Source organism: Miscanthus floridulus, chromosome 11 (assembly GCF_019320115.1).
Source record: "Miscanthus floridulus cultivar M001 chromosome 11, ASM1932011v1, whole genome shotgun sequence".
Classification (NCBI taxonomy): Eukaryota; Viridiplantae; Streptophyta; class Magnoliopsida; order Poales; family Poaceae; genus Miscanthus; species Miscanthus floridulus.
The window spans coordinates 41,320,662-41,348,293 of NC_089590.1; the positions used below are offsets into that span (position 1 = coordinate 41,320,662).

At 51.9% G+C, this 27,632-nt stretch overlaps 2 protein-coding genes across 4 annotated transcripts in view; one reads left to right on the forward strand and one right to left on the reverse strand.

Moving 5' to 3' along the window:
- The first annotated feature begins 591 nt into the window (after positions 1 to 591).
- Positions 592 to 4,676, forward strand: LOC136493300 (pentatricopeptide repeat-containing protein At4g13650-like). 3 transcript variants are annotated; one of them, XM_066489367.1, is made up of 3 exons: positions 592 to 3,946; positions 4,049 to 4,198; positions 4,280 to 4,676. In XM_066489367.1, the coding sequence occupies exon 1, from the start codon at positions 942 to 944 to the stop codon at positions 3,702 to 3,704; it is 2,763 nt and encodes a 920-aa protein (XP_066345464.1). In that variant the 5' UTR covers positions 592 to 941; the 3' UTR covers positions 3,705 to 3,946; positions 4,049 to 4,198; positions 4,280 to 4,676. The 3 variants fall into 3 exon arrangements, with proteins under 3 accessions (XP_066345464.1, XP_066345465.1, XP_066345463.1); XM_066489368.1 differs by having other exon boundaries at positions 592 to 1,617; positions 1,702 to 4,198; XM_066489366.1 differs by having other exon boundaries at positions 592 to 4,198.
- A 15,017-nt stretch (positions 4,677 to 19,693) lies between these two features.
- Positions 19,694 to 27,632, reverse strand: part of LOC136491823 (uncharacterized) — a 29,698-nt gene continuing 21,759 nt past the window's right edge. The window contains exon 4 of the mRNA XM_066488050.1: positions 19,694 to 20,028. Within this exon, the coding sequence (XP_066344147.1) occupies positions 19,694 to 20,028 (335 nt within the window). The remainder of the gene's footprint in view (positions 20,029 to 27,632) is intronic.

Below are 27,632 nucleotides of genomic sequence, written 5' to 3' on the forward strand. Positions count from 1 at the left end.
TTTACTATATAATATATATTAGTTAGATATATTAGAATGTTTTGGGAATTTTCTATATATTTTTTATTTTTATATAAAGCCAAGTCTATTTTTCTGAAGTATGTAAAGATACTTTTATGGTCTTTAAATATTTTATTTAAATTTTTTGTATCCTAATATATCGCTAGAATGTTTTTTGATATTTTAAAAGCTTATTAGACACACTTTTTGTGATATAAAAAGATCTTATGAAGTATTTATCAGACTTCTTTAATAGAAGGGACAAAACTCCTTTCCAAATCACTCTCAAGAAGAGACGTAATTTGAACAGTTGTGAGAGTTAAATGGATAGGACGTCTAATTTTGAAGTTAAGACAAAAAATCAAAACGATAGTTTAGTGACAGAGATTTTTGTTTTTTTGAGCAACATAGTGACACAGATAAAATGAACTTCTTTTTCAAATCTGAATCCCCCTGTAGTTTGCCCTTTTCAGCCCATGAAAAATCCGCCTTTGAAGGCCCAGCCCCAGCAGACCTAATAACGCACAGGAGCAGGCCCGCTCGGCCGCTCTCCCTCCCAATCCCCGCCGCTGCCTCTCCCAATCTCCCGCCGTTTGCGTTCGCTGAATCGGCGGTGGCGGCGCCATCCGCACCTTGCCGCCACCTCGTCGCTCGGCCATACCCCGTCCGCCGCCTCCCACCTGCTCCGTCCCAGCCGGCTGCCGGCCGCAGCCACCGGCCACCGGTGCTCGGCAGTCGGCCGACCCCCAGCCGGATTTCCCCCAGGTGGCAAGCCCCAAGGCCTCCACCCGGCCACCGCCCCAGTCCTCAGGTGTCATCCTTGTACGGGGCATAACGGCTTTATGTTGGTCTAGGGCGCTTTGCTCAGCCCCTCCTATATACTTTTTCTTGACCTACCGGATGATGATCTCGACCGCGTCGTGGCCGAGGTGTTCGGCAGAATGACACGCCGGGAAGTGGCAACCTCGCTGCACCGATCACTTGCCAGGTTCTTCGTGCATGACTACCCAGAGAAATTCCACTCGCTTGTCGCTGCCAAGGCTAGCCATCACAGAGCCCTGGGCTCTACGGACCTCGCGTGTGCCCTGCAGGCGTGCAGGGGGCGAGGCAACCGATGGCCGCTCGTGCTGGAGATCCACGCGACGTCAGTCGTGCGTGGGCTTGGTGCTGACCGCCTTATAGGCAACCTGCTGATTGATTTGTACGCCAAGAATGGGCTCGTGTGGCAGGCAAGGCAGGTGTTCAAGGAGCTTTCTGCGAGGGACCATGTCTCATGGGTTGCCATGCTGTCAGGGTATGCACAGAATGGTCTTGGGAAGGAAGCTTTCAGACTTTACAGCCAGATGCATTGGAGTGCTGTTGTTCCTACGCCGTATGTTCTGTCTAGTGTGCTGAGTGCTTGCACTAAAGGAAAACTTTTTGCACAAGGTCGGATGATCCATGCCCAAGTTTACAAGCAAGCATTCTGTTCGGAGACCTTTGTGGGCAATGCACTTATTGCACTTTACTTAGGATATGGATCCTTTAAGCTAGCAGAAAGGGTATTTTGTGACATGCTGTTCTGTGATAGAGTGACGTTCAATACATTGATCTCAGGACATGCTCAATGTGGACATGGTGAGCGTGCTTTGCAGATTTTTGATGAGATGCAGTTGTCAGGGCTCAGGCCTGATTGTGTGACAGTTGCTAGTTTGCTTGCAGCCTGTGCTTCTGTGGGAGATCTTCAAAAGGGGAAGCAGCTCCATTCGTATTTACTGAAGGCAGGTATGTCTTTTGATTACATAACGGAAGGCTCACTCCTCGATCTGTATGTGAAATGTGGTGACATTGAAACAGCACATGATATCTTCAATTTGGGTGATAGGACAAACGTGGTACTATGGAATTTAATGCTTGTGGCATATGGGCAGATTAGTGATCTAGCAAAATCCTTTGAAATCTTTTGTCAGATGCAAGCTACAGGTATACGCCCCAACCAATTCACCTACCCGTGTATTTTGAGGACTTGCACTTGCAGTGGGCAAATTGAACTTGGAGAGCAGATTCATTCATTAAGCATAAAAAATGGATTCAAATCTGATATGTATGTTAGTGGTGTCTTGATAGATATGTATTCTAAATACGGCTATCTTGATAAAGCTCGAAAAATTCTTGAAATGCTTGATAAAAAAGATGTGGTTTCTTGGACCTCAATGATTGCTGGATATGTGCAGCATGACTTTTGTGAAGAGGCTCTTGCAACATTCAAAGAAATGCAGGACTATGGAGTTTGGCCAGATAACATAGGACTGGCTAGTGCTTCAAGTGCCTGTGCTGGAATCAAAGCAATGCGCCAGGGCCTGCAGATTCATGCTCGGGTTTATGTCTCTGGTTATGCAGCTGATATTTCAATTTGGAACACGTTGGTAAACCTGTATGCAAGATGTGGAAGAAGTGAAGAAGCTTTCTCTTTGTTTCGGGCAATTGAACACAAGGATGAGATCACATGGAATGGATTGATATCTGGTTTTGGGCAAAGTCGTCTTTATGAACAAGCTCTCATGGTATTCATGCAGATGGGTCAAGCAGGTGCCAAGTACAATGTGTTCACATTTGTTTCCTCTATTAGCGCTTTAGCTAACCTTGCAGATATAAAACAAGGAAAACAAGTACATGGTAGAGCTGTTAAGACAGGACATACCTCTGAAACTGAAGTTGCCAATGCTTTGATTTCACTATATGGAAAGTGTGGCAGTATTGAAGATGCCAAGATGATCTTTTCTGAAATGTCACTGAGGAATGAGGTTTCATGGAATACTATCATAACAAGTTGTTCACAGCATGGACGTGGAGTAGAAGCTTTGGATTTATTTGATCAGATGAAGCAAGAAGGTCTGAAACCAAATGATGTCACGTTCATAGGTGTGTTAGCTGCTTGCAGTCATGTGGGTTTGGTTGAGGAAGGCCTTAGTTACTTCAAATCCATGTCTAATGTCTATGGACTTAATCCAACACCTGACCATTTTGCTTGTGTTGTGGATATTCTTGGACGAGCAGGTCAACTTGATCGTGCAAGGAGATTTGTTGATGAAATGCCTATCACTGCTGATGCAATGGTTTGGCGAACACTTCTCAGTGCCTGTAAAGTACACAAGAACATAGAAATTGGGGAGATTGCAGCCAAACATCTCCTGGAGTTAGAGCCCCATGATTCAGCATCGTATGTCCTCCTATCAAATGCATATGCTGTTACTGGCAAGTGGGCCAACAGGGATCAGGTCAGAAAGATGATGAAAGACAAAGGAATTAGAAAAGAACCAGGTCAAAGCTGGATTGAAGTAAAGAATGCAGTTCATGCGTTCTTTGTTGGTGATCGGCTGCACCCCTTATCTGATCAGATATACAAGTTTTTGTTTGAGCTAAATGATAGGTTAGCCAAAATAGGATACAAGCAAGAGAAGCCTAATCTGTTTCATGAAAAAGAGCAAGAGCAGAAAGACCCTACTGCTTTTGTCCATAGTGAGAAGTTAGCTGTTGCATTTGGGTTAATGACTTTGCCTCCTTGTATTCCTCTTCGAGTGATTAAGAACCTTCGTGTGTGTGATGACTGCCACAGTTGGATGAAATTTACCTCTGAAGTCACAAGAAGAGAAATTGTATTAAGAGATGTGTACAGATTTCACCATTTTAACAGTGGCAGCTGTTCATGTGGAGATTACTGGTGAATTGGGCTGTAGTAAAGTATTTACAGCACTTTTTTGATCGGAAATCCCCCCAATACTATTCCTAATGGTTTCCATGTTAAGATATCTGGGACCTACACTTATATCTGCTATTGTGACATGTATATATCTGGAAAGGGATTCGCCATGGCAAAGCCAGCATGTCTAGATAAACATGTACAGCAGTACAGGGCTTTGGAAGAGTCATTCATATCTGTCGCATGAAATTGAGGTTTTCTATCTTTGTGGGTGTCATTATTGTCTCAACTCATTTCTTTAACCATTATAATTTGTCTTGTCCTGAATGTCACCAGCTCTTTGTTCCTTGCAACACTTGCTTGTTTCAGGCACCATTCATTCAGAGTCAAGTGTCTAAGATTCACTGCGTTACATGACATCATCTGTAATCATGACGTGCATAAATTCCCATTGTGGGCATGGATTAAGATACTTGTCAGATTGCAGAAATGCAGATCAATATGCTGTTTACTCACTCGGTCAGGATCCCTTGAAGTGGTAACATTTACAAATTCTGATTTCTGTGCCTTCATGTTCAGAAGTTCTTGTGCTTATTTCAGATTGAAGAGAGTGCAGAAACAGATCTCGGTGGTGATCTTCTTGAACTGAAGAGTGAAATCTGGGTGTGCTCTGCTCTGATCAATTGGTTGCAGAATATGTCATACATGGATATTACGTGTCACATCTGATTTTAAGGACAAAATCGCATGCATAATCCTATGTGTGCTTAGGAATTAGTCACACACATAAGACGACAAATTACAATAGTATCAAGAGACAAATGTTTGTTACATAATGAGTATTGTCAATTATATAGAGACAACTATTTATCATATTAGCGGAACTTAACATTCTAATCATCCGGTGAAACCTCCAAACACCACAGGGACGGTTGACTGGGGGTATATACGCCTAGCACTCCTCAAGAACTTTAATCAAGCTTCATCTTCTGTTACCCATCCGGAATTTTTGTCCAAGTAGTGAAAAGTAAAGCAAGCGTAAGTGCATGTCGTACTTAGCAATTAGCCTGTTCGCTGGTTGGTTTCTGGGCTAATAAGCATGGTTGTTGTTGTTTTGTTGTGAGAGGAAAATACTGTACCATGGCTGATAAGCCAGAAACCAACAAGCGAACAGGCTGAATATAACATGGGGTTTATGAGGCTCAAAACAGGTTGACACTGGTTTACTGCAATTATCTTTTAGTGAGTCATAATTTTTAGCAATTGAGTAGCAACAAGTTTAGCTTAAGCCCCAAATAACCACATGATCATGTAAATAAGATTAATGTGTAGCAAAACAATAATCATAAGTGAGCATCTGCATCATCATTATCATTAGTGTTCATCATCTATTCAGTAAGGAGCCCAGGCCGCTCGTGATCATGAGCATGGCTGATATACCAGTTTTATACTTTGCAGAGTTTGTACACTGAAAGGATCAAGATGCCAAAGAGGGGGTAAATTGGGCTAATGCTAAATTTAATGCAATAATTAAGTTCTACACTTAGTCTACTTCACCCCTCGTGCCTAGAATGTGTTTCTATTTTTCTACCGCACAAAAGTTTTGCACCCTAGGTTCCAATCCTATTCTAGCATAACAATTCTAGGAATGTAAAGACATGAAATAAATTGCTTAAATATAAATTATCAAAGTAAAGAGAGGGAAAAGAACACGGCGATGTTTTCTCGATGTATCGGAGAGTCGCCACTCTCCACTATTCCTCGTTGGAGCACCCGCGTAAGGGTGTAGCTCTTTCTTGATCCGTGTAAGGATCAAGTGCTCTCTACGGGCTAATTCTTTGACACTCCGTCGCGGTGAATCGTCCACAACCGCTCATAACATGACTTTCATCCACAAGCTCTGTCGGATGATCACCAAGCTCCCAATCATCAATAAACCGTCTAGGTGATGGCGATCACCAAGAGTAACAAGCACAAACTCTCACTTGATCAAGACAAGCCTAATGAGAAAGGTGGATGCATACTTGCTACTCTCTATTCACTAATGAGGTCCTTAATCTTGGATTCTCAAATCTCAATCACCTCACTAGGCTCTTGCTCTCCTTTGCACTTTAAAGGTGTTTCTCAGCTGAACAAATAGACAAGAGACCTCCTATGGACGAGTGGAGTAAGTATTTATACCCCTTCATTCAAATCATAATGTTTGGAGACTGAGTCATCACTCTACGGGCTGATCGGACTCACCGATCAGGGTGACCGGACGCTCCAGTCAGTTATGCGCGCTACTATGTCAGAAAGAGCCGTTAAGTTCTGATCGAACTCTAACCAGCATTCGACCAGCACCAACCGGACACGTCCGGACAAGAAAAACCTTGTCTAGAACCTTACTGGAGTTGACCGGACGCAGGCACCCCAGTGTTCGGTCAGTACCCACCGAACACGTTCAATCAAGCAAAAGCCTCTCTGGAGTTGACCAGACGCAGGCACCCCAGCGTCTGGTGCTCCTCCACTCAGCGTCCGGTCAGTACCAGATGACTGCAGTTGATCAAATGAATTGACCGGACTCACCCTCCAGCATCTGGTCATAACCAGACCAGCGTCTGGTCAGTTATTTAACCCTCCATTCACTTCCAACTCGAAATCCTATGTGAATGAAGTTGACTTCAATTGATCTTAGGGCTATCCCTGAGCTACCTAGTGCTAGGTTTGACAAGTGTGCACCACATCTAACCCACTAGACTCACCTAGGTCAAGCTACTAGTTCATACCCCCCTTAATAGTACGACCAAAGGAAAAATAAAGTCATAAACTACTCTAAGTGTCTCTCCAACATTAAACGACACTTAGAACTAGTCCGTCCTTAACCTTGTCATCCATCCTTTGAAAACTGAAATGATTTTCATCGTTAGGGGCATGACCACCATGATTGCCCAATCAATTTTCATTATCATAACCTAACTCAAATTGCCTCTGCAAAACACACGTTAGTCATAGTAATCTCGTGTCGTCATTAATCACCAAAACCCAAGTAGGGCCTAGATGCTTTTAATCTCCCTCTTTTTGGTGATTGATGACAACACAACCTCGAGTATGTAAAAGAGATGAGTGAGGTTTTCAACATGCTTGGTTCATATAAGCTTTTAACAATAAAAACAAAGGGGTTAGACATGCTTATATGATCTAAGCCAACATGGTGTACTCAAAAGATATGAAATAAGCATGAGTACATAAAGTAAAGCTCATTTGAATCGGAGTAAAACGCGGAGCAAAGCAAATGAGTATAACCAAGTGATATGACATATATATATAAATGTAGAGAGCACACGTCTCATAAGTCTCACTAACACATGTATATAATATAATGCATGAAAGTAAACGTGAATGCATGAAGTATCACACACAAAAGACCAAAAGAATCGTATTGAGACTATCTCACACGCTCCCCCTAGATCTAACACTTCCCTTAGATCTAACATACTCGCTCACTCTTCCCTTTTGGCGTTAAGCACCAAAACCTAAGGGTCGGACGATGGGATAGGAGCAGTCGAGTCAGGCACTGAGGTGCGGTGAGAAATCTAGAACTGAGCCGCATCATCCTCTGATCCTAAACTCTAAGCTGTCTAACCCTCGGTAGCTAGAAGTAAAGATGAAACGGTCTGGGTCTACTCAATAACTGGCACGGCCTGTGACTCTGAGGGTGTCACTGTAGGAAGTGGAGCCACAACTGCCGCTGTCACTATCGCTGAAGCCTCAAGTGTAGGAGTGACTATCTGAGGTGGCTCAGATGATGCAATAGACGACAGAATCATCTCAGTAGTCTCGGTAACTAGAGCAGCTGTGCTAGGGACAGGGACTCATAACTCTAGAGGTGTAGGCTACCTTGTAAGCTCACTGAAGGTAACACCGAGATTCCTGGAGACTGGGGTATCCGTCACTAACACTGAAGAACTCTGAGTCGGAGTGAAGCCCGTAACAATGGAAGTAAAGTGAGGACCCTGAGCAGTCACTGGTGAAGCAAACCACTGGGACACCTGCTCTATAGGTGAAGCAAACTAAGTAGTTGGTTGTCCTTGACTCTAAAGCCCAATGGGCTATATAGCTAGAGTCACTAAAGTGGAGGTGGTAGGCTAGCCGATCTGATGTGTAGACTGCTGAGGAGCAACCCTAATAGCAGTGAATACTTGCTGCATGAAGCCAAGTAACTGCTGCTAAATCATAAGCTGCTGCTGCTGCATGGCCTGCTACTGCCTCTAAAACTCATCCTATCGTGCATGAACCTGAGCAAGTGCAGCTACGGTCTCCTGTGCCTAGCATGCCTGGTCCTGCCTCATCCGCTCTAGTATAGCTAGGAGTGTCGGGTCTATCTGCGGTGGTTGTGGTGGAGCGGAGCTAGAGCCACTGGCCTCTTTGTCGTGTGGTCGAGGAGCCATCTATGGAATTGGCTGATAGTCATCATTAGAGCTGTCACTCTGGTCGCTCTCGACCTCATCTGCCTGCTGTGCATCAAGCTGCTCCTCCTCTATCGCTGTAATGGCCCTGATGATCTCATCCTGCTAGGCTGCTGTCTCTGGTACCTCTAGGCATTGGCTTGGCTGGATGAGATCCAATGAAGATCATGACATGATGATGGCGATGCCATGGTGATGATCAAGTGCTTGGACTTGAAAAGAAGAAATAGAAAAACAAAAGGCTCAAGGCAAAGGTATAAATGGTAGGAGCCATTTTGTTTTGGTGATCGAGACACTTAGTGAGTGTGATCACATTTAGGATCGATAGCCGTACTATTAAGAGGGGTGAAACTCGTATCGAAATGCGGTTTGTCAAAGTGCCACTAGATGCTCTAACTCATTGTATATGCATTTAGGATCTAGTGGAGTCCTAACACCCTTGAAAATGTTTGTGAAAATATGCTAACACACATGTGCACAAGGTGATACACTTGGTGGTTGGCACATGTACCACCGGCACCCTAGACACACATGTGCCACCAGTGCCCTAGACAGAAAAGACGAAGGTCACTATAAGTGACCAAATGCTGGTCTCGGTAGGACCGACGCGTCCGGTCAGGTGAAGCATGAAGACGCTAGCATCAGTCTCTGACTGGACGCTAGGTCACTTAGTGACCGAACTATCGGGTACCATAAAACGGGGTACCCCGAGCGTCCACCAAAAGAGTCACTTAAATCCAATCAACAACAAAGCCAGAAGGTAAGCCATGGTTTCATCACCAGCCCCATCGAGACCCACCGGCTCTCCGCCTTGCCTGAGGCCTCGCACGAGAGGTCTCGACACCCTGACGAAATCTCCGCCTCGGGCGAGGCCTCTTGTGAGAGGCCTCGACAAGGATCCCAATCTCCATCTCACCCGAGGCCCCGTGCGTACAGCCTCGAACAGGACAGCTATTCTTCGTATCGCTCGAGGCTGGCTTGTCAATAACCCGTCGCTCCCACCTCGACCAGCCTTCCCGACAGCATGTCGCATCCCATTAATGCGTCAACCACTCCCGCAATCTCAGCCGGACGATGGCTCGACACCACGGAGTGGCTGATGGGACAAGAGGTCGCATCAACGCCATACCGGCTAAGACAAGGCGCAGCGGGGATTACCGGCCACTGTGTTCTAGCACTATGCCCACAATCAGGGCCGGCGCTACGCTGTGCCCCATAACACACGCCCCAAAGACAGCGCGGCATGGGAAGTCTAGCCCGGGCCATCATTGCCTCTGAACCAGCGTACCAGATCGACCACTCCCTCCAGGCCTCGGCACTCTACGTCAGGGCCTTAGCCATCTCGAGATTCACGTCTGCCGAGACCCCCACCACGGTTCGACCTCAGCACCAACCGAGCCTCGGCCTCGCGCGTAGTCAATCCACGGCACCCCGCACGCTGACCGCCGCGCCCGCTTCGAGGCAGCCCTAGAGCTCCCATGATGCACAGGATCGGATGTGACCAGCACGTCGCCCCAACGCTTCAAGGACAGACCACTCCGACGACCATGCCACCACAGGAAAAGGCTATAGGGCTCGGACACACTGCCTCCGTTCACACGACGCCGTATAGTTAGCACATGTACTACCCTTGTCCTCCCTTCAACTATAAAAGGAAAGGACTTGGGCCATTTCTAGAGAGGACACATGCACTCACAAAAACAACACCCTATAACACGCATACACCCGGGCCGCCTGAGAGCAACGTCTCAAGCAGCCCGCATCACTCCATGCCGAGACCTAGGACTAGCTCCCTCTCTCACCCAGCTTGTAACCCCCTACTACAAGCACTTCGGTGCAAGGAATACAAGATCGATCTCTCAGACTGGACGTAGGGCACCAATTGCCTGAACCAGTATAAGCCTTGTGTCTCTTTGCATCACCATCAGGGATGGGGAACACGCAACACAAATTCAATAGTTGGTTGAGGACCCCCCTGGTCTGAAACATCGATAGTTGGCACGCCAGGTAGGGGTCTCTACGTGTCAGTTTTGTCATCCCAACAAGTTCCGGATGGCAGACCCCGTATGACCGCTGTGTCTCAGCACGGTGGTCTGGTTTGGGAGACTGGAGTTCATGTCTCTAGGGCACGAGTACGACATGGTACTCCTCACACCTCGAGCCTCGCCTGCCGATGACGACATCACGCACCGGCAGCCCAGGCACAGGTGGCGCCCGGGCGGCCGCTCTCACCGTGCTCGCCGGGCACAACGCGAGCAGGATCACCCTAATGCTACGTGAACCTAGGGCGACCCGCCACTCTTCGCCGATATCCTACGACCAGCTGTTGGTGCGAGGTCCCTGGTTGGGGACCTATCTAGCCTAAGCCTGGACAAGGGAAAGACGCCGGTGGCACCCGACGATGTCCCGACATCATGCTCCACTCCACCACCCCCTGAGGAGCCAACCCCAGCGGAGCAGAGCCAGGCGACAACACCATCTCCCTACCCCTTCGGGTTGAGAAATGCCACCACCTCTTATGCTTATGTCTACGCTTCCGCTCATGTGGATCTCTCAGGGCACCGCCAACACTTCGCTCTCGACTTCGACACCACCGCGTCGACCCACACCCATGCTGACTCCTCGGAGGAGGACGAGGCATGGGCTAGAGCGGATTTCTCTGACCTCCATGACCACAAAACCATGCGCCGCTTCTTGGCCATAAGTGACTATTGCTTTGGCTACTCCGACTCTGACAATGAAGGTACTTACGATCCCACTCGTGAGTGCTTCCATGTCGGACTTGGGATGCCAAGCATGGGCGACGAGGACGAGGGGGTAGGCAACCGTACTCCGCTTCATCAGGGAACAGGTGATGCCACACCCTCATGAACTGTCCCACTGGTAGCACGGAACGAGAAGCTTGCCCTCGGACAATTTCGATGCCCAGACCTAGAGCAGCTCCGTGAGCTTCAGGCCAAGGTCGAGCAAGATCAACTCCTTCTGCAACAGCTCTAAAACACTCTCGAGTAAGAGCAACAGGGCCGCGGTGACAATGGAGGAGCCCAGCGACGGGCCCACGACATGCACCACCGCATCAACGACGACGAAGGGGACGATCGTCCCCCAATCTTCAATCGTGCTAGCCAAAATGTCGTGGCTGTAGCAATGCTAGTGCGGGCGATGCCTGAGCCCTCTACCATAGAAGGGCGATGGGTTCGCGGCGAGCTTCGGGATCTCCTCGAGACCGCCGTGGTGCAGCAGGCCGAGAGTTCCGCCTCCCGGCGGCATGGAGCCGCCTTGGACCTCCCCTTGGCACCGCATCGGCAGGATAGGGAGGCCTCGGTTCGTCCTGAGCCTGCTCGGGCGCCAATAGCCCACGGGGTCCCCGAGCGGCTCGACCGCCTCGGCAACCAACGCGAGGTGCTGGCAGACCATGAGGTGGTCAGTAGGCGATGACGCCACGATAATGAGGGGCCCGCCCGGGGCTACCATCCACATCGAGGTGGCCGTTATGATAGTGAGGAGGATCACAGTCCCTCTCCTGAACCGCCTGGTCCTCGGGTCTCTAGTAGGGCCATCCACAGCGCTCAGTTCCCAGCCTAGTTTCGACAACTAGCCAACCTCACGAAGTATAGCGGCGAGACCAATCCTAAACTCTAGCTTGCCGATTATCGTTTGGCTTGTCAACTAGGTGGTGCGGACAACGACCTGCTCATCATCCACAACCTCCCCTTGCTCTTGTCAGACTCGGCGCAAGCCTGGCTCAAGCACCTTCCTCCCTCTCAGATCCATGACTGGCACGACTTGGTTAGGATCTTCGTCGGGAATTTCTAGGGCACGTACGTGCGCCTTGGAAACTACTAGAACCTTAAGAGCTATCGCCAGAAACCAGATGAGTCTCTCCGAGACTTCATCCGGTGCTTCTCTAAATAGTGCACCGAGTTGCCCAGCATCGGCGACTCAGAGATCGTCCAGGCTTTCCTCTCTTGCACCACCTGCCGAGACTTGGTCCAAGAATTAGGCCAGAACATGCCGCGCTCGGCTGCCGCGCCCCTCGACATCACCACCAACTTCGCCTCGGGTGAAGAGGCTGTAGGGGCCATCTTCCCCAAGAGCGACACCAAGGGGAAGCGGAGGGATGAGGCCCCTGAGGCCTCGGTTCCCCACCTCCCCAAAAGAAATAAAAAAGATCGCTAGGGGAAGCGGGCCATCCTCGAGGCTGATCTGGTCACGGCCGCAGAACGCAAGAATCCCCAAGGCCCCAGGGGCCTAGGCCCTTCGACAACATGCTTAAGAAACCCTGCCCTTACCACTAGGGCCCAGTAAAGCACGCCCTTGAGGATTGCTCCATGTTGCGGCGTTACTATGCTAGGCTCGGACTCCCCAACGACGACCCCAAGCAGAAAGGTGCCGACGGCCAGGACGATGACAAGGACGATAGGTTCCCCGAGGTACACAATGCCTTCATGATCTTTGGTGGACCCTCGGCGTGCCTTACGATGTGGCAGCGAAAGAGGGAACGCCGAGAGGTCTTCTCGGTCAAGGTGGCCACTCCCCGGTACCTCGATTGGTCTCAGGAGGCAATTACCTTTGATCGAGATGACCACCCCAACCATGTCCCGAATCTTGGACAGTACTTGCTCATCGTCGACCCAATCGTAGGCAACACCTGGCTCACTAAGGTGTTGATGGACGGAGGCAGCGGCCTCAACATCCTCTACGCCAGCACCCTGGAGCTCTTGGAAATCGACCGGTCGAGGCTCCGAGGTGACACCGCACCTTTCCAAGGCATCGTGTCGGGGAAACGCACATGACCCCTTGGGCGCATCGATCTTCCCATTTGCTTCGACACCCCCTCCAACTACCGCAAGGAGGTCCTTACCTTTGAGGTGGTTGGGTTCAGGGGAACCTACCATGCCATCCTGGGGCAGCCGTGCTATGCCAAGTTCATGGCAGTCCCCAACTATACCTACCTCAAGCTCAAGATGCCGAGTCCCAACGGTGTCATCACGATTGAGTCCACGTACGAACATGCATACGACTGCGACATCGAGTGCATCGAGTACACCGAGGCTCTTGCGGAGGCCGAGACCCTCATCGCCAACCTCGACCAACTCGGTGGCGAGGCGCCTAACTCCAAGCATCGTGCAGGGGCGTTCGAGCCCACGGAGGCCATCAAGCTCATCCCGGTCGACCTCGCCTGCCCCGATGACCGGGCGCTAAGGATCAGCGCCACCCTCGACATCAAATAGGAAGTCGTGCTCATCGACTTCCTCCATGCAAATGCCAACATATTCGCATGGAGTCCCTCGGACATGCTGGGCATACCGAGGGAGGTCGCCGAGCATGCCTTGGACATCTGGGCCGGCTCTAGACCGGTGAAGCAATGCCTACGCCGATTTGATGAGGAAAAGCGTAGGGCTGAGGAAGTGCAGAAACTCTTGGTGGCCGGGTTCATCAAGGAAGTGTCCCACCCAGAGTGGTTGGCTAACCCCATGTTAGTTAGGAAGAAAAATGGGAAATAGAGGATGTGTGTAGACTACACCGGTTTGAATAAAGCTTGTCCAAAAGTCCCCTTCCCATTACCTCGAATCGATCAGATCGTTGACTCCACTGTGGGGTGCGAGACCCTGTCTTTCCTCGATGCGTACTCTGGTTACCATCAAATCAAGATGAAAAAGTCTGACCAGCTTGCGACTTCTTTCATCACCCCATTCGGCATGTACTGCTACGTGACTATGCCTTTTGGCCTCAGAAACGCAGGGGCCACGTACTAGCGGTGCATGACCTAGGTCTTTGGCGACCACATTGGGCGAACCGTTGAGGCCTATGATGACGACATCGTGGTCAAGATCAGAAAGGCCGAGGATCTCGTCGACAACTTGAAGATAGCCTTCAAATGCCTTAGAGAGAAGGGCATCAAGCTCAATCTCGAGAAGTGTGTGTTTGGGGTCCCCTGAGGCATGCTCTTGGGATTCATAGTCTCAGAACGCGGCATCGAAGCCAACCTAGAGAAGGTCTCGGCCGTAACCAGCATGGGACCAATCAGAGACCTTAAGGGAGTGCAGAGGGTCATGGGATGCCTTGCCGCCCTGAGCCACTTCATCTCGTGCCTCGGCGAAAAAGGCTTGCCTCTGTACCAACTCTTGAGAAAATCCAAGCGCTTTTCTTGGACCCCCGAGGCCGAAGAAGCCCTCGACAGGCTCAAAGCACTGCTCACCAATCCTCCCATCCTAGTACCACCGGCCAGGGATGAGGCCCTCTTACTCTATGTCGCCGCAACGACCCAAGTGGTCAGCGCTGCCATAGTAGTAGAAAGGTAGGAAGAGGGGCATGCTCTACCCACCCAATGACCTATTTACTTCATCAGCAAAGTGCTCTCTGAGACCAAAACACGCCACCCCCACATCCAGAAGCTGGTCTATGCCGTAGTCCTGGCCTAGCGCAAGCTGCGTCACTACTTCGAGTCCCACCCAGTGACCGTGGTATCATCTTTCCCCTTGGGAGAGATAGTCCATAACTGGGAAGCCTCAGGCAGGATAGCCAACTAGGCCATCGAGCTTATGGGGGAAGCCTTGTCTTTTGTGCCTCGAAAAGCGATTAAGTCTTAGGTCTTGGCTAATTTTGTGGCTGAGTGGGCCGACACCCAATTACCACCTGCTCAAGTCCAGACAGAACGCTGGACCATGTACTTCGATGGGTCTCTGACGAAGACCGGGGTAGGCACAAGTCTCCTCTTCATCTTGCCCCTCGGAGTACACATGCGCTACATGGTGCGGCTCCACTTCGCCACCTCCAACAACGCAGTCGAGTACGAGGCCCTTGTCAACGGCTTACAAGTCGCCATCGAACTTGGGGTACGGCATCTTGACGTCTAGGGCGACTCGTAGCTCGTCGTCGATCAGGTCATGAAGGAGTCAAACTGCCTCGACCCCAAAATGGAGGCGTATTGCTAGTTGGTACACCACCTAGAAGATAAGTTCGATGGTCTCGAACTAAACCACATCATGTGGAAGTACAACGAGGCCGCCGACGAACTGGCAAAGATGGCCTTGGCACGGGCTCTGGTCCCCCCGAACATCTTTGCTAGGGACCTCCACAAACCTTCCATTGACCACATCTTGGTAGCAGAGGAGGGCCTACCTGTCGAACCCACGACAGGGCTCGATGCCCCCTCCGCTGCCAAGACTCTCTCGACCAAGCCCGAGGTCATGGAAGTTAACACCGAGCCTCCCCAGACCGACCAAGACGTGGACTGGCAAATCCCATTCCTTGATTGGCTTGATCGGGGGGAGCTTCCTAGTGATAGGACCGAAGCCCGACGGCTTGCGCGCCGAGCCAAGACTTACGTCCTCTACAATGACAAATTGTACAGGCGAAGTCCCTCCGGTGTCCTCCAATGATGCATCACCGCCGAGGCAGGCCGAGCCCTGCTTTGGGACTTGCACGCAGGGGCCTGCGGGCACCATACGGTGCCTCGGACGCTCATAGGAAACACTTTCTGCCAAGGGTTCTACTGGCCGACGGCGGTTGCCGACACCACCAAGCTAGTACGCTCCTACGAAGGATGCCAGTACTATGCTCGGCAGACACATCTCTCAGCCCTGGCCCTCCAAACCATCCCCATCACATGGTCGTTCGCCGTGTGGGGGCTCGACATGGTCGGGCCTCTGCAAAAGGCCCCTGGGGGCTACACCCATCTACCAGTAGCAATCGACAAGTTCTCCAAATGGATCGAGGCTCGTCCGATCAATCAAATCAAATCCGAGCAAGCAATGTTGTTCTTCACTGACATTATCCACAGGTTTGGGGTCCCTAACACCATCATCACCGACAATGGGACACAGTTCACCGACAAAAAATTCTTGATGTTCTACGATGGCCACCACATCCGTGTGGCCTGGTCGACCATAGGACACCCAAGGACCAACGACCAAGTAGAGCATGCCAACGGCATGATCCTACAAGGCCTCAAGCCATGAATTTACAACCGGTTGAAGAAGTTTGGCAAGAAATGGCTCGCCGAACTCCCATCGGTCATCTAGAGCCTGAGGAACACTCCAAGCCGAGCCACAGGGTTCACGCCTTTCTTCCTGGTCTATGGGGTCGAGGCCATCCTCCCCACTAACTTGGAATATGGTTCCCCAAGGCTATAGGCCTATAACGAACACAGCAACCGCACCACCCGAGAGGATGCCCTCGACCAACTGGAGGAAGCCCGAGACATCGCGCTGCTGCACTTAGCTAAATACCAGCAAACCCTATGGCGCTATCAGGCCTGGTGTATCCGAAAACAAGACTTGAAGGTAGGCGACCTAGTGTTGAGGCTGGCGCAGAGCAACAAGGGTCGCCACAAGCTGACCCCACCAAGGGAAGGACCGTACATCATCGCCCAAGTGCTGAAGCCCGGAACCTACAAGCTAGCCAATGAGAAGGGTGAAATCTTCACCAACGCTTGGAATATAGAACAGTTACGTCGCTTTTACCCTTAAAGTTCCAAGCATTGTATATATTGTTTTTTGGAATACAATTGAAAAACGTTCTTTAGTTGTTCTAATTTTTCGAGAAACCCCCCCCCCTGAGCCTATCGTTGGTCTTGGCAATACGATGACACTGTAAGGGAGACTTGGCTCTACCTCCGTAGAACCGAATCTCCCTCGGGGGCTAGATGGGGGATTCCCCCTAAGTACCATGCACCATTTTTTAGTCGTTTTTTGAAAAAATTCCTATGCCAAACCCTCTAGCACGCTCTGACGAATCGGTTGCGGAAAACCCAAGGACCAAAAGCCCATCTCAGGGCTAGAAGGCTGGTAGAGTCGCGAGATGGCCTAAGCCTCCGAGCTACGGCGCTCCCTCACCACCTTTCGCCTAGGGGACGGCTTAGGCTCCAAGGAGGTTTTTTGCAAAGAAATCAGATCGGAGACAACAAGAGGGCAGAGGCTCAGAAATACAAGACAAGCAATTGAAGAAACATGAGTACTTTAAAAAAAAGGCCTCGGCGGCCACAAGCGTTACAATACAAAGTTAATTCCTACTCTATTTACATGGCCGCTTGGGCCTAGGTCAGGGCTCAGGACCTCCGGCATCAGCAGACGGCGGGGGAGGGACCACCTCCTCTTCAAACAATGTTGCCAGCGCTATGCCAGGACCTTCCGCCGCCTCCAACAACTTCGTCACCACCTCGTCGGCCTCATCGTCATCATCGGGCAAGACATAGCCATCACTGATGGCTTGGAGGTCAACACCGATGTAGTGCGAGGCGATGATGGCCAGTGCGCGCTTGATGCCCGTATGCAGCGCTCCTTGGAGCCGCTCACACACTTGACCGCTCAGCGCAATCAGACGGCTCCCAAGGGAGCTACCTGACTGAACCCCCTCGACCACCAGGGCCTCGCAGGCGGCACGGGCAGCACCCTTCAGCGCGTCGTGCTCCCTGATCTCAGTCTCGAGCACCGTCTGCACTGCAATGGAAGCCTCAGCGGCATGGGTGACCTCCGCCTTCGACTCTGCACCACAGGAAACGGAATGGGGTTGAATGAGAGGAAAAACAAGCCAAATAAGGACGGAAGCCTACGAAACTCACCCTTGGCCTTCAGCTCCTAGCATCGGGCCTTGACCCGAGAGGCCTTGGCCTTCTCCTTCAGGCACTAGGCCTCGACCTAAGAAGCCTCGGCCACCCTGGAAGCTTCACTCCCCAGCTCTGCATCACACCACGAAGTTAGTAAGCGAACATAAGAAAAAGCGAATAAAACGAGGGAACTAGGACTCACCCTCGGCCTTTCCCCTCCAAACCACAGCCTCAGTTCGTGAGGCCTCAGCCGCTGCAAGGGCCTCATCCAAAGCGCCTTTCATCAGCTGGTGCGCACTCTGTTCTGCTCCTAGCTGCCTAGCAAGAGCCTTGCCCGCGGCCGTGGCTTCTTTGGCTCGAGACCTGAAGGCATCCCGATCACTGGCCATGTGGGTGAGCTCCTCCTCCAACTCCTTGACCCGCGCTGCCAGAGGGGCGAGCTGCTCCTAAGCCATGGCCGCCTCAACCTTCTTGTCAGCACAATGAAGGCGGAGGTCCTCCACCTCTGCGCTCCGTGCCGACAGGAGCTCGTTGGCGCTGGCAAGAAGGCCTTTCTACCGCTGAAGCTGGTCCCAGACATCCCTCTCCTACCGGAGAAAGACTGACTTCCCAAGGGACCGGGTCTCGTGCTCCTAGGAGAAACAGAACAGGGGGTCAATCCCTACAAAGAAAACTCAGAAAAAGACCACCGCATGAGAAAAGAAAGCACGAACCTGGGCGACTCTAGGCAAATCGTTGGCCACCACGGACAGCGCCGTTCATAGTGACCGCTCTGCCAGCTGGCGATACTGCTCGAACGTGTCCCAGCGACTGCCCTCGGTCGCATCCTCAAGGGCAAATAGAGGCTCTACCCCAAGGTATTCCTAGCTCTGCCATAGGACACGCGGGTGATCCCACCCGCGGGGCTCGGGTCGTACTCGCACAAGGGCCGAGCTTCCCTCACCCGGCGTTAGAACCGGCTGTTCCACGACACCGGCCACCTCGGCGCCGGCCATCTCCTGCGCCCGGGAAGTATCATCGGAGGAGATCGAAAGAACTTCCACCTCCCGGGCGCTCTCCCACAACGACGGCGGGCCTTGAACGAAGGGTGCCGCCGAGGCCTCCGCGGCCCCTATCTCCACTTCCTGGGCTGATAGCCTCGCCACAATCACGTCAGCCTCGGTGGTCCCGGGGGCTCCAGCCTCCGCCATCATGGCCTCGGTGGTCCCGAGGGCTCCGGCCCCCACCACCGTGGCCTCGGTGGTCCCGAGGGCTCCGGCCCCCACCACCGTGGCCTCGGCGGTCGTGGGGGCTCTGATGCCCACCGCAGCGGCCTCGATGGTCCTGGGAGCTATGGCCTCCGTCGCCTCAGCCTATGAAACCATGGGGACCTCGATCCCGGTGACCTCTGCTAGCAAGGGAACCTCGGCCCCATCTGACCCATGGGCCTCGCCATCATGGGGCGGAGGCGCTCCCTCCCCTGCCTGTGTCAGGGCCGCCCTGGCAGCCCCTCCTTGGGTGGCCGGCTCCTTTAGGTCGGCCCTCGCCGACGCCACGCCACGTTGCAGGGTGGCTTGCGCCTCCGCCACCCAGTGGGCGGTGGAGCTAGGGTTAACCTTGAGCGCTTTTAGGGGCGCCAAGGTAGGCACCTCCGCAGGCCACTTTCGGCTAAGGACAAAGTGTTTACAAGGTCAGCACAAGACAAAAGAACGGATGGAAAGCACTACAACTCCACCAAAAATACACCTACCTCGAGTGGGGCGGCAACCGCTTCGCCATGGTGACCCTTGTCCGTACAGGTGGTGGCGGCAGTAGAGGCACAGCCTCTGTGTCCATTGGCGCCGAATGGTCCTCGACGGACCCCGACGCCCCCTCGGTCCTTTGTGGGGGCAGTTGCATCGCCCCCGCCGCCACCTGCTCCACCGCTGCCGCTGGGCCCACCGGGCTGACAGCACACTTGCCCAACGCTCGCTCCTCGGGCGTGTTGGCCTCGGCCTCGAGGTGGGCAACCGCCGACCCCGGGGCAGCTCCTCCTCCTCATGGGAGTGCTAGGCTGCTTGCCAATGCCCCGGGCACCGCCTCCCCTACGTCAGGGAGATGGTCTAGGGGACCCCGCCCCGTCTCGCCCTCATCATCCTCGTCCGAGGCATCCATCGATATCGACGGCGATGGGGACTCCTCCAACGGCAGACCATCCTTCCTTTGCTGGCAGCGGTGCTTGTCTAGTTCCTCGCACGCGAGGATCTTCTTCATGCGCTTCGCCGCCTTGGCGTCCTTCCGCTTTTTCTGCGCCTCGGCGTGTGCCTGGTTGATCGCCCACCGCCTCGCGTCCTCGGGAACGGGTGGTGGAGAGGCACGCACGTCCCTCATCCCTTGTAGGAGCGGTGAATAAGGGAATGAGAATTAAGGAGAAACGGAGAAGGCTCGAGGGCTACAGCGGCGCGCGACTTACCAGCGAGAGGAACCCCCACAACGGGCGCATCGCGATGGGGGTTAGGTTGCCGCCCCTCAGCTTTGCCTCCACCGTCTCCCCCACCCGGCGAAGAATTTCCTCGTTGGAAAGGGCAGAGGAGGACATCCGGATGCCCTCATTTGGCTCACCCGGCCTCATCTCGAACAGGCGCCGTCGTCGAGCCATCAGCGGTAGCACCCTTCGGCTATGGAAGGCAGCCATGACCACGGCCGCAGTAAGGCCACGACTCTGTAGCCTCTCTAGCCCCTCTAGAAGCGGCTGCAGCTTGGGCTGATCCTCCCTTAGGACGCCGTACTTCCACCTCTCTGGCCGCTCCCCACAATCCACCCAGTGTAGGGGTAAGTCCTCCATCATCGTTGCGAAGATAGAACTAGCTCATGTACCATCGACGATTGGATGACGCGAGCTGGGCCGAGATGTAGAGGTGCTGGTGGTCCTGACGCACTTGGAGAGTGCAGCCGCCGGCCCTCACCGCTTTCCTCGTGCCCGACATGCCCATTGGCTTAGTGGTGTGCCTCGCGCGGAATAGATGGAGCCACAACTCCCAATGGGGAGCAATCCCCAAGTACCCCTCGCAGACAGTGATGAAGATGGCCACCTGTGCGATGGAGTTGGGGTTGAAGTTGTGGAGCTCCACGCCATAGTAGTGTGGGAGCGCCCGCATGAACCGATCCACCGGAACGCCAAGGCCACGCTCATGAAAGGAGACAAAGCTCACAACGTAGCCGTCATGAGGCCTCGGCTCCAGCTCGCCTGATGGAGCGATCCACTCCAGCCTATTGGGGTCTGTCACTGGACAAAGGAGTCCACCGTCGATGAGCGACTGGAGCATCTCCACGGTGACATCTAATGGATCCCAAGGGTCTACCTCGATGACAATGATGTCGCCAGCCATGAGTGCGGTGGAGGGTTCGGATGCGGCGGTGAGTCTCTCTCTCTCTCTGGCTTGCCCTTCTCCCTTCTTCTTCCTATCGCCCGCTGCTCTAGCGACGGCTCGATGGGGGCAGAACTAACGCAGGAAAGGTAAGGTAAGGAGGGGCGAGGCTCGTTGCGTATTTATATAGGGTAAAGGCGAAATGGATGGGCGATGAAATCGGGGAAGTTTCCCCTAGATCCAGTGCGGTTAACCTCGATCTAATTTTACCGCCCACATGCCCACCTTTTTCTCATTAATTACAGGAATAGTTATGTCCCATCCACCACGTCGCGCCCGACCGCTGCGGCAGCAGGCATCGTTCCGTCTCCCCAGAAAACCGCCTCAAAAGGCGTGCCAGACGTTGCCGAGCTGATGGAGGAGATATCCCCCCCCCCCCGCCCTATTCCTTTCAGATGAAGAAACCGGGCTCTGAGCCTATTACGGTCTAGGGGTTCGAAGGCTGGGCCCCTAGGGGTTTCGATAGCTGCCCCAGGACAATAGAGTCAGGGATGACTATGGGCGAGCCCACACGAGGCCAAGGCCCAAGTAAGCGAAATGCTTGGGATGCCCTAAGTCGTGTCCGAGACCGGTAGGGAGGTCTCCGAATGGGATCCCACCGTAGGGAGGTGCCGAGCCACCGAGGCCTAGCGAACGGCCTCGGCACCCACTAGAGAAACCCTCTGGTACCCTTGGTGTGCGTCTCTGGACCACTAGCCGTCCCCTAGCAAATGGGGCACGGGCCTCCACTCGGACTTACCTGATAACAACTCACCGGAAGTGCCAACGCTCGTGCCCACCGAGGGTGGCCTGGCACATTCCACCCCTCCTTCTGAGCAAAAAGGAAGCGTGAGGGTCGTACAAAAAGCCTGGGGAACCCCTGATGGACCTCTTGCTCCGTGCAGAGGCTAGGGGGCTCTTCCTGCAACCTTGCCGAGACCTAGCGACCCCGGCTCGCACTTGAGGGGGCTCAGCAAAACAACCCCTCCTTCCGAGCGAAAAGGAAGCGCGAGGGTCACACAAAAAGCTAGGGGAGCTCCTGACGGCCATCTCACTCCATGTAGAGGCTAGGGAGCCCTTCCTGCAGATATGCCGAGACCCTACAACCTAGGCTCACACCCAAAGGGGCCTCGGCAAACAAACCCTCACACGCGAGGGGCGTACAAAAAGCTAGGGGAACTCCCGACGGCCCTCTCGCTCTGTGCAGAGGCTAGGGGGCTCTTTCTACAACCTTGCCAAGACCTAGCGGCCCAGGCTCGCACCCGAATGGGCTTGGCAAAACAACCCCTTCGTCTGAACAAAAAGGATATGTGAGGGTCGAACAAAAAAGCCAGGGGGCCCCTGATCGTCCTCTCGCTCTGGGCGGAGGCTCGGGGGCTCCTCCTGCACCCAAGACAAAGACAAACGACCTAAGCCCACGCTAGAAGTTTTGCTACAAACACGATAAAGGGCATTGAGCCCGTTACGGTCTAGGGGTTCGAAGGCTGGGCCCCCTGAGGTTTCGATAGCCGCCCCAGGGCAACAGAGTCAGGGACGACTATGGGCGAGCCCATGTATGGCCAAGGCCTGAGCAAACAATCACTCGGGGCATCCTAAGTTGTGTCTAAGACTGGCAGGGAGGTCTCTGAATGGGATCCCACCGTAGGGAGGCACCGAGCCACTGGGGCCCAGCGAATGGCCTTGGCACCCACTAGAGAAACCCTTTGGTACCCTTGGAGTGCGTCTTTGGACCACTAGCCATCCCCTAGCGAACGGGGCATAGGCCTCCACTCGGACTTACCCGATAACAGCTCACCAGAAGTGCCACTGCTCGTGCCCACCGAGGGTAGCCTGGCACATTCCACCCCTCCTTCTGAGCGAAAAGGAAGCATGAGGGTCATGCAAAAAGTCAGGGGCACCCTTGATCGCCCTCTTGCTTGGTGCAGAGGCTTAGGGGCTCTCCCTGCAACCTCGTCGAAACCCCGTGACCCGAACTCGCACTTGTGGGCTCAGCAAATACGATAAAAACTCCTCACTCAAACATGAAAAAAGCCCCTAGAGGAGTAAAATCCACTCCTCTAGGGCCTCAGGGCTACACCCGGTCGGTGCGCTCGCGCGCACCCACCGAAACCTCAAGAAGTGAGACACAATCCCTATAGGAGCAGCTGCAATCCGAGTCTCGACAAACCCTTAGGGAGAGTGCACGCACCCCCCCTAAGGCTCGAAGGCTACTGTCGGGTATCATAAAATGGGGTACCCCAAGCGTCCACCAAAAGAGTCACTTAAATCCTGTCAACAACAAAGCCAGAAGGTAAGCCATGTTTTCATCACCAGCCCCATCGAGACCCACCGGCTCTCCGCCTCGCCTGAGGCCTCGCACGGGAGGTCTCGACACCCTGACAAAATCTCCGCCTCGCGCGAGGCCTCTCGCGAGAGGCCTCGGCAAGGATCCCAATCTCCGTCTCGCCCGAGGCCCTGTGCGTACAGCCTCGAATAGGACAGCTATTCTCCGTATCGCTCAAGGCTGGCTTGTCAATAACCCATCTCTCCCGCCTCGACTAGCCTTCCCGACAGCATGTCGCGTCCCATTAATGCATCAACCACTCCCGTAATCTCAGCCGAACGATGGCTCGACACCACGGAGTGGCCGATGGGACAAGAGGTCGCATCAATGCCATACCGGCTAAGACAAGGCACGCGCAGGGATTACCGGCCACTGTGTTCTAGTACTGTGCCCACAATCAGGGCTGGTGCTATGCTGTGCCCCGTAACACACGCCCCAAAGATAGCGCGGCATGGGAAGTCTGGCCCGGGCCATCATTGCCTCCGAACCAGCGTACCAGATCGACCGCTCCCTCTGGGCCTCGACACTCTACGTCAGGGCCTCGGCCATCTCAAGATTCACGTCTACCGAGACCCCCACCATGGTTCAGCCTCGGCACCAACCGAGCCTCAGCCTCGTGCATAGTCAATCCACGGCAATCGAGGCAGCCCTAGAGCTCCCATGATGTATAGGATTGGATGTGACTAGCACGTCGCCCCAGTGCTTCAAGGATGGACCACTCCGACGACCACGCCGCCATAGGAAAAGGCTATAGGGCTCGGACATGCCGCCTCCATTCGCACGACGCCGTATAGTTAGCACACGTACTACCCTTGTCCTCCCTTCAACTATAAAAGGAAAGGACTTGGGCCATTTCTAGAGAGGACATAGGCACTCACAAAAACAACACCCTACAACACGCATACACCCAGGCCACCGGAGAGCAACGTCTCAAGTAGCCCGCATCACTCCACGCCGAGACCTGGGACTAGCTCCCTCTCTCACCCAGCTTGTAACCCCCTACTACAAGCACTTCAGTGCAAGGAATACAAGATCGATCTCTCAGACTGGACATAGGGCACCAATTGCCTAAACCAGTATAAGCCTTGTGTCTCTTTGCATCACCATCTAGGATTGGGAACACGCAGCACAAATTCACTAGTTGGTTGAGGACCCCCCAGTCTGAAACACCGACACGAACGCTGGAAGGTCGCGTCTGGTCTTGCTGACATGGCAGCGCATAGGGGAGTCACCGTGTGACCGGACGCTGGGTGTGTCCGATCAAGCATGACTGGACACGTCCGGTTGTGAAAAGTCATCTCTGGATGCTTACTAGAAACGACCAGACGCTGGGGTTCAGCGTCCGGTCACTTTGATCTGTTGTGTCTGATCATCACTTGACCGTTGAGATCGGGCAATCGACATTTGAAGAGAGGGGACACGTGGCACGCATCGTGTGACCGAACACTGAAGTCCAGCGTCTGGTCAATATGACCAGAGCATCCGGTCACCCCGGGTTGTGCCCAGTAAAGGGGTACAACGGCTCTATTTCATGGGGGCTTCTATTTAAGCCCCATGGCTAGCTCAAGCTCACTCTCTTGGCCATTTATATTGACATATCAACCTTGTGAGCTTAGCCAAAGCCCTCTCATTCATCTCGATCATTGATTCATCATCTTTATGAGATTAGGAGAGAATCTAAGTGCATTGCTTGAGTGTTTGCATCTAGAGACACTTGGTGTTCGTGTTTCGCTATGGGATTCGCTTGTTAGTCTTGGTGGTTGCCGCTACCTAGACGGCTTGGAGGAGCAAGGATCATCGAGCGGAGGTTGGTGATTTATCTCTAGCTCCGATCGTGGTGATTGTGAGGGGTTCTTGACCTTTCCCCGGTGGAGAGCCAAAAGGTACTCTAGTAGATTGCTCATGGCTTGTGTGATCCTCATCTTGTGTTGGTTGTGTGGCACCCTATTGAGGGTTTGGCATGTGATGCCAATTAGCGCGTGAACCTCCAAGTGAATGAATCGCCACAACGAGGATTAGCTTGCCAATAAGCAGGTGAACCTCGGTAAAAAATCATTTTGTCATCATTTGATTCCGAGGTGATTGGTCTTCATTGTTATTCATTCTTGTGATTGATTGGCTCCTTCCTCGACACGGCGGTATAATCTTCTTGCTCACTCTCTTTACATTAGCGCAAACTAGTTGTCAAGCTCTTTAGTGTAGCTAGTTGTGAGAGCTTGTTAGTTTGGTTAGTGTGGCTCTTTAGTTAGCCTTTGAGAGCACACTAACTTAGTGTAGTGACATAGCTATTGTGTGGATAAAAACTATGTCAACTAGAATTATGGTAGATGGCTTGCAATTTTAGTAGGCTAGTGCAACACTTACATCGCCTCATATTTGTCTAACCGGTTTGCTAAGTGTTGTTGTAGAATTTTTTATTATGCTGTTCACCCCCCTCTAGCCATTAGGACCTTTCAAGTGGTATGAGAGCCGAGGTCACTGTGATTTAAGGCTTAACAACATTCGGTGTAAAAATGGCTCAAATCAATAACACCAAGAAGCCACCTCAATTTGGTGGCACAAATTATCTGTATTGGAAATCAAAGATGACCACACATATCAAATCAATCAATAGAAAAGTGTGGAAGGTGGTAGAAACCAAAATTGAGATTGGTGATCCGGAGAATCCCACCACGGACGAAGAAGTGCTTCTCCAAAACAATGACATTGCTCTAAGTGCCATTCATGAAGCAATTGATGAGAGAACATTTGAGCAAATCAAGAATATTGATATGGCTCATGAGGCTTGGAAGAAGTTGGAAGAATCATTTGAGGGCACTCAAGCTGTGAAGGGTGCAAAGGCATATATTCTCAAAGAGAAGTTTGCAAGCTTCAAGATGAAGGAGGATGAGAGTGTGCCAGAGATGTTTCATAGGCTTCAAGTGCTTGTCAATGATCTCAAAGCACTTGGAGAAGAGGTGAAGGACAAGGACTTCTCCCACAAGTTCTTGAGAGGCTTGCCTTTAAGATTTGACATATTAGTCACTATTCTAGTGAGGAGTGGTTTGGACACTATGACACCAAACCAAGTGTTGGGAGATATAATGATTGATGATACATCTAGTAGTGATGGTTTGACTTGTGATGCCTCACTAATGGTTGAGAATGAGAACCTCAAGAAGGAGGTCAATAAGCTCACTCACACCTTGGCTAAGGCCTATGGTGGTGAGGACCACTTGCTTATGTGCTTAGGTAGCCAAAGAGCTTTGTTTTACAAAGAGGGATTGGGCTATATCCCCAAGAAAGGCAAGGCAGCCTTTGCTCCTCACAAGACTAGTTTTGTGAAGAACAATGGTTGGTTTTGCACTAGTTGTAAGCAAGTTGGTCATGTAGAGCAAAAGTGCATAAACAAGAAGTCACAAGCTAATGTATCCTCCATTAAGCTTGATTCTTTCTATGTGCTTACTAAAGGTACAAATGGTGTGAAGGCTAAGTTCATTGGTAAACCATGGATGGGCTCAAAGAAGAAAGCCATTTGGGTGCCAAAGAGCTTGGTCACTAACCTTCAATGACCCAAGCAAGTTTGGGTACCTAAAAAGAATTGATCTTCTTTTGTAGGTCAATTACAAAGCCGGAGGAAGACATTGGGTTCTTGATAGTGGGTGCACTCAACACATGACCGGTGATGCAAGAATGTTCAACTCAATCAACACCAATGGCAATGATGGTTATGATAGTATCACATTTGGTGACAATGGCAAAGGCAAGGTCAAGGGGCTTGGTAAGATTGCAATATCCAATGACATGAGCATTTCCAATGTGTTGCTAGTAGAGAGCTTGAATTTCAACTTGCTATCCGTGGCTCAATTGTGTGATCTTGGATTCAAATGCATATTTGGGGTAGATGATGTAGAGATCATAAGTGTAGATGGCTCTAATTTGATCTTCAAAGGCTTTAGATATGAGAATCTATACTTGGTTGATTTCAATGCTAGTGAAGCTAGATTATCTACATGCTTGTTCACTAAGTCTAGCATGGGTTGGTTATGGCATAGAAGGCTTGGTCATGTTGGAATGAAACAATTGAATAGATTGGTTAAGCATGACTTGGTTAGAGGCTTGAAAGATATTGTGTTTGAAAAGGATAAGCTTTGTAGCTCTTGTCAAGCCGGCAAACAAGTTGAAAACACCCATCCTAAGAAAAGCATGATGAGCACTAGTAAAGCATTTGAGTTATTACACATGGACTTATTTGGACCAACACAATACACTAGCATCGGTGGTAACA

Coding starts and splice junctions, on each gene's coding strand:
- LOC136493300 (XM_066489366.1), top strand. CDS start 942: ATGACACGCCGGGAAGTGGCAACCTCGCTGCACCGATCACTTGCCAGG.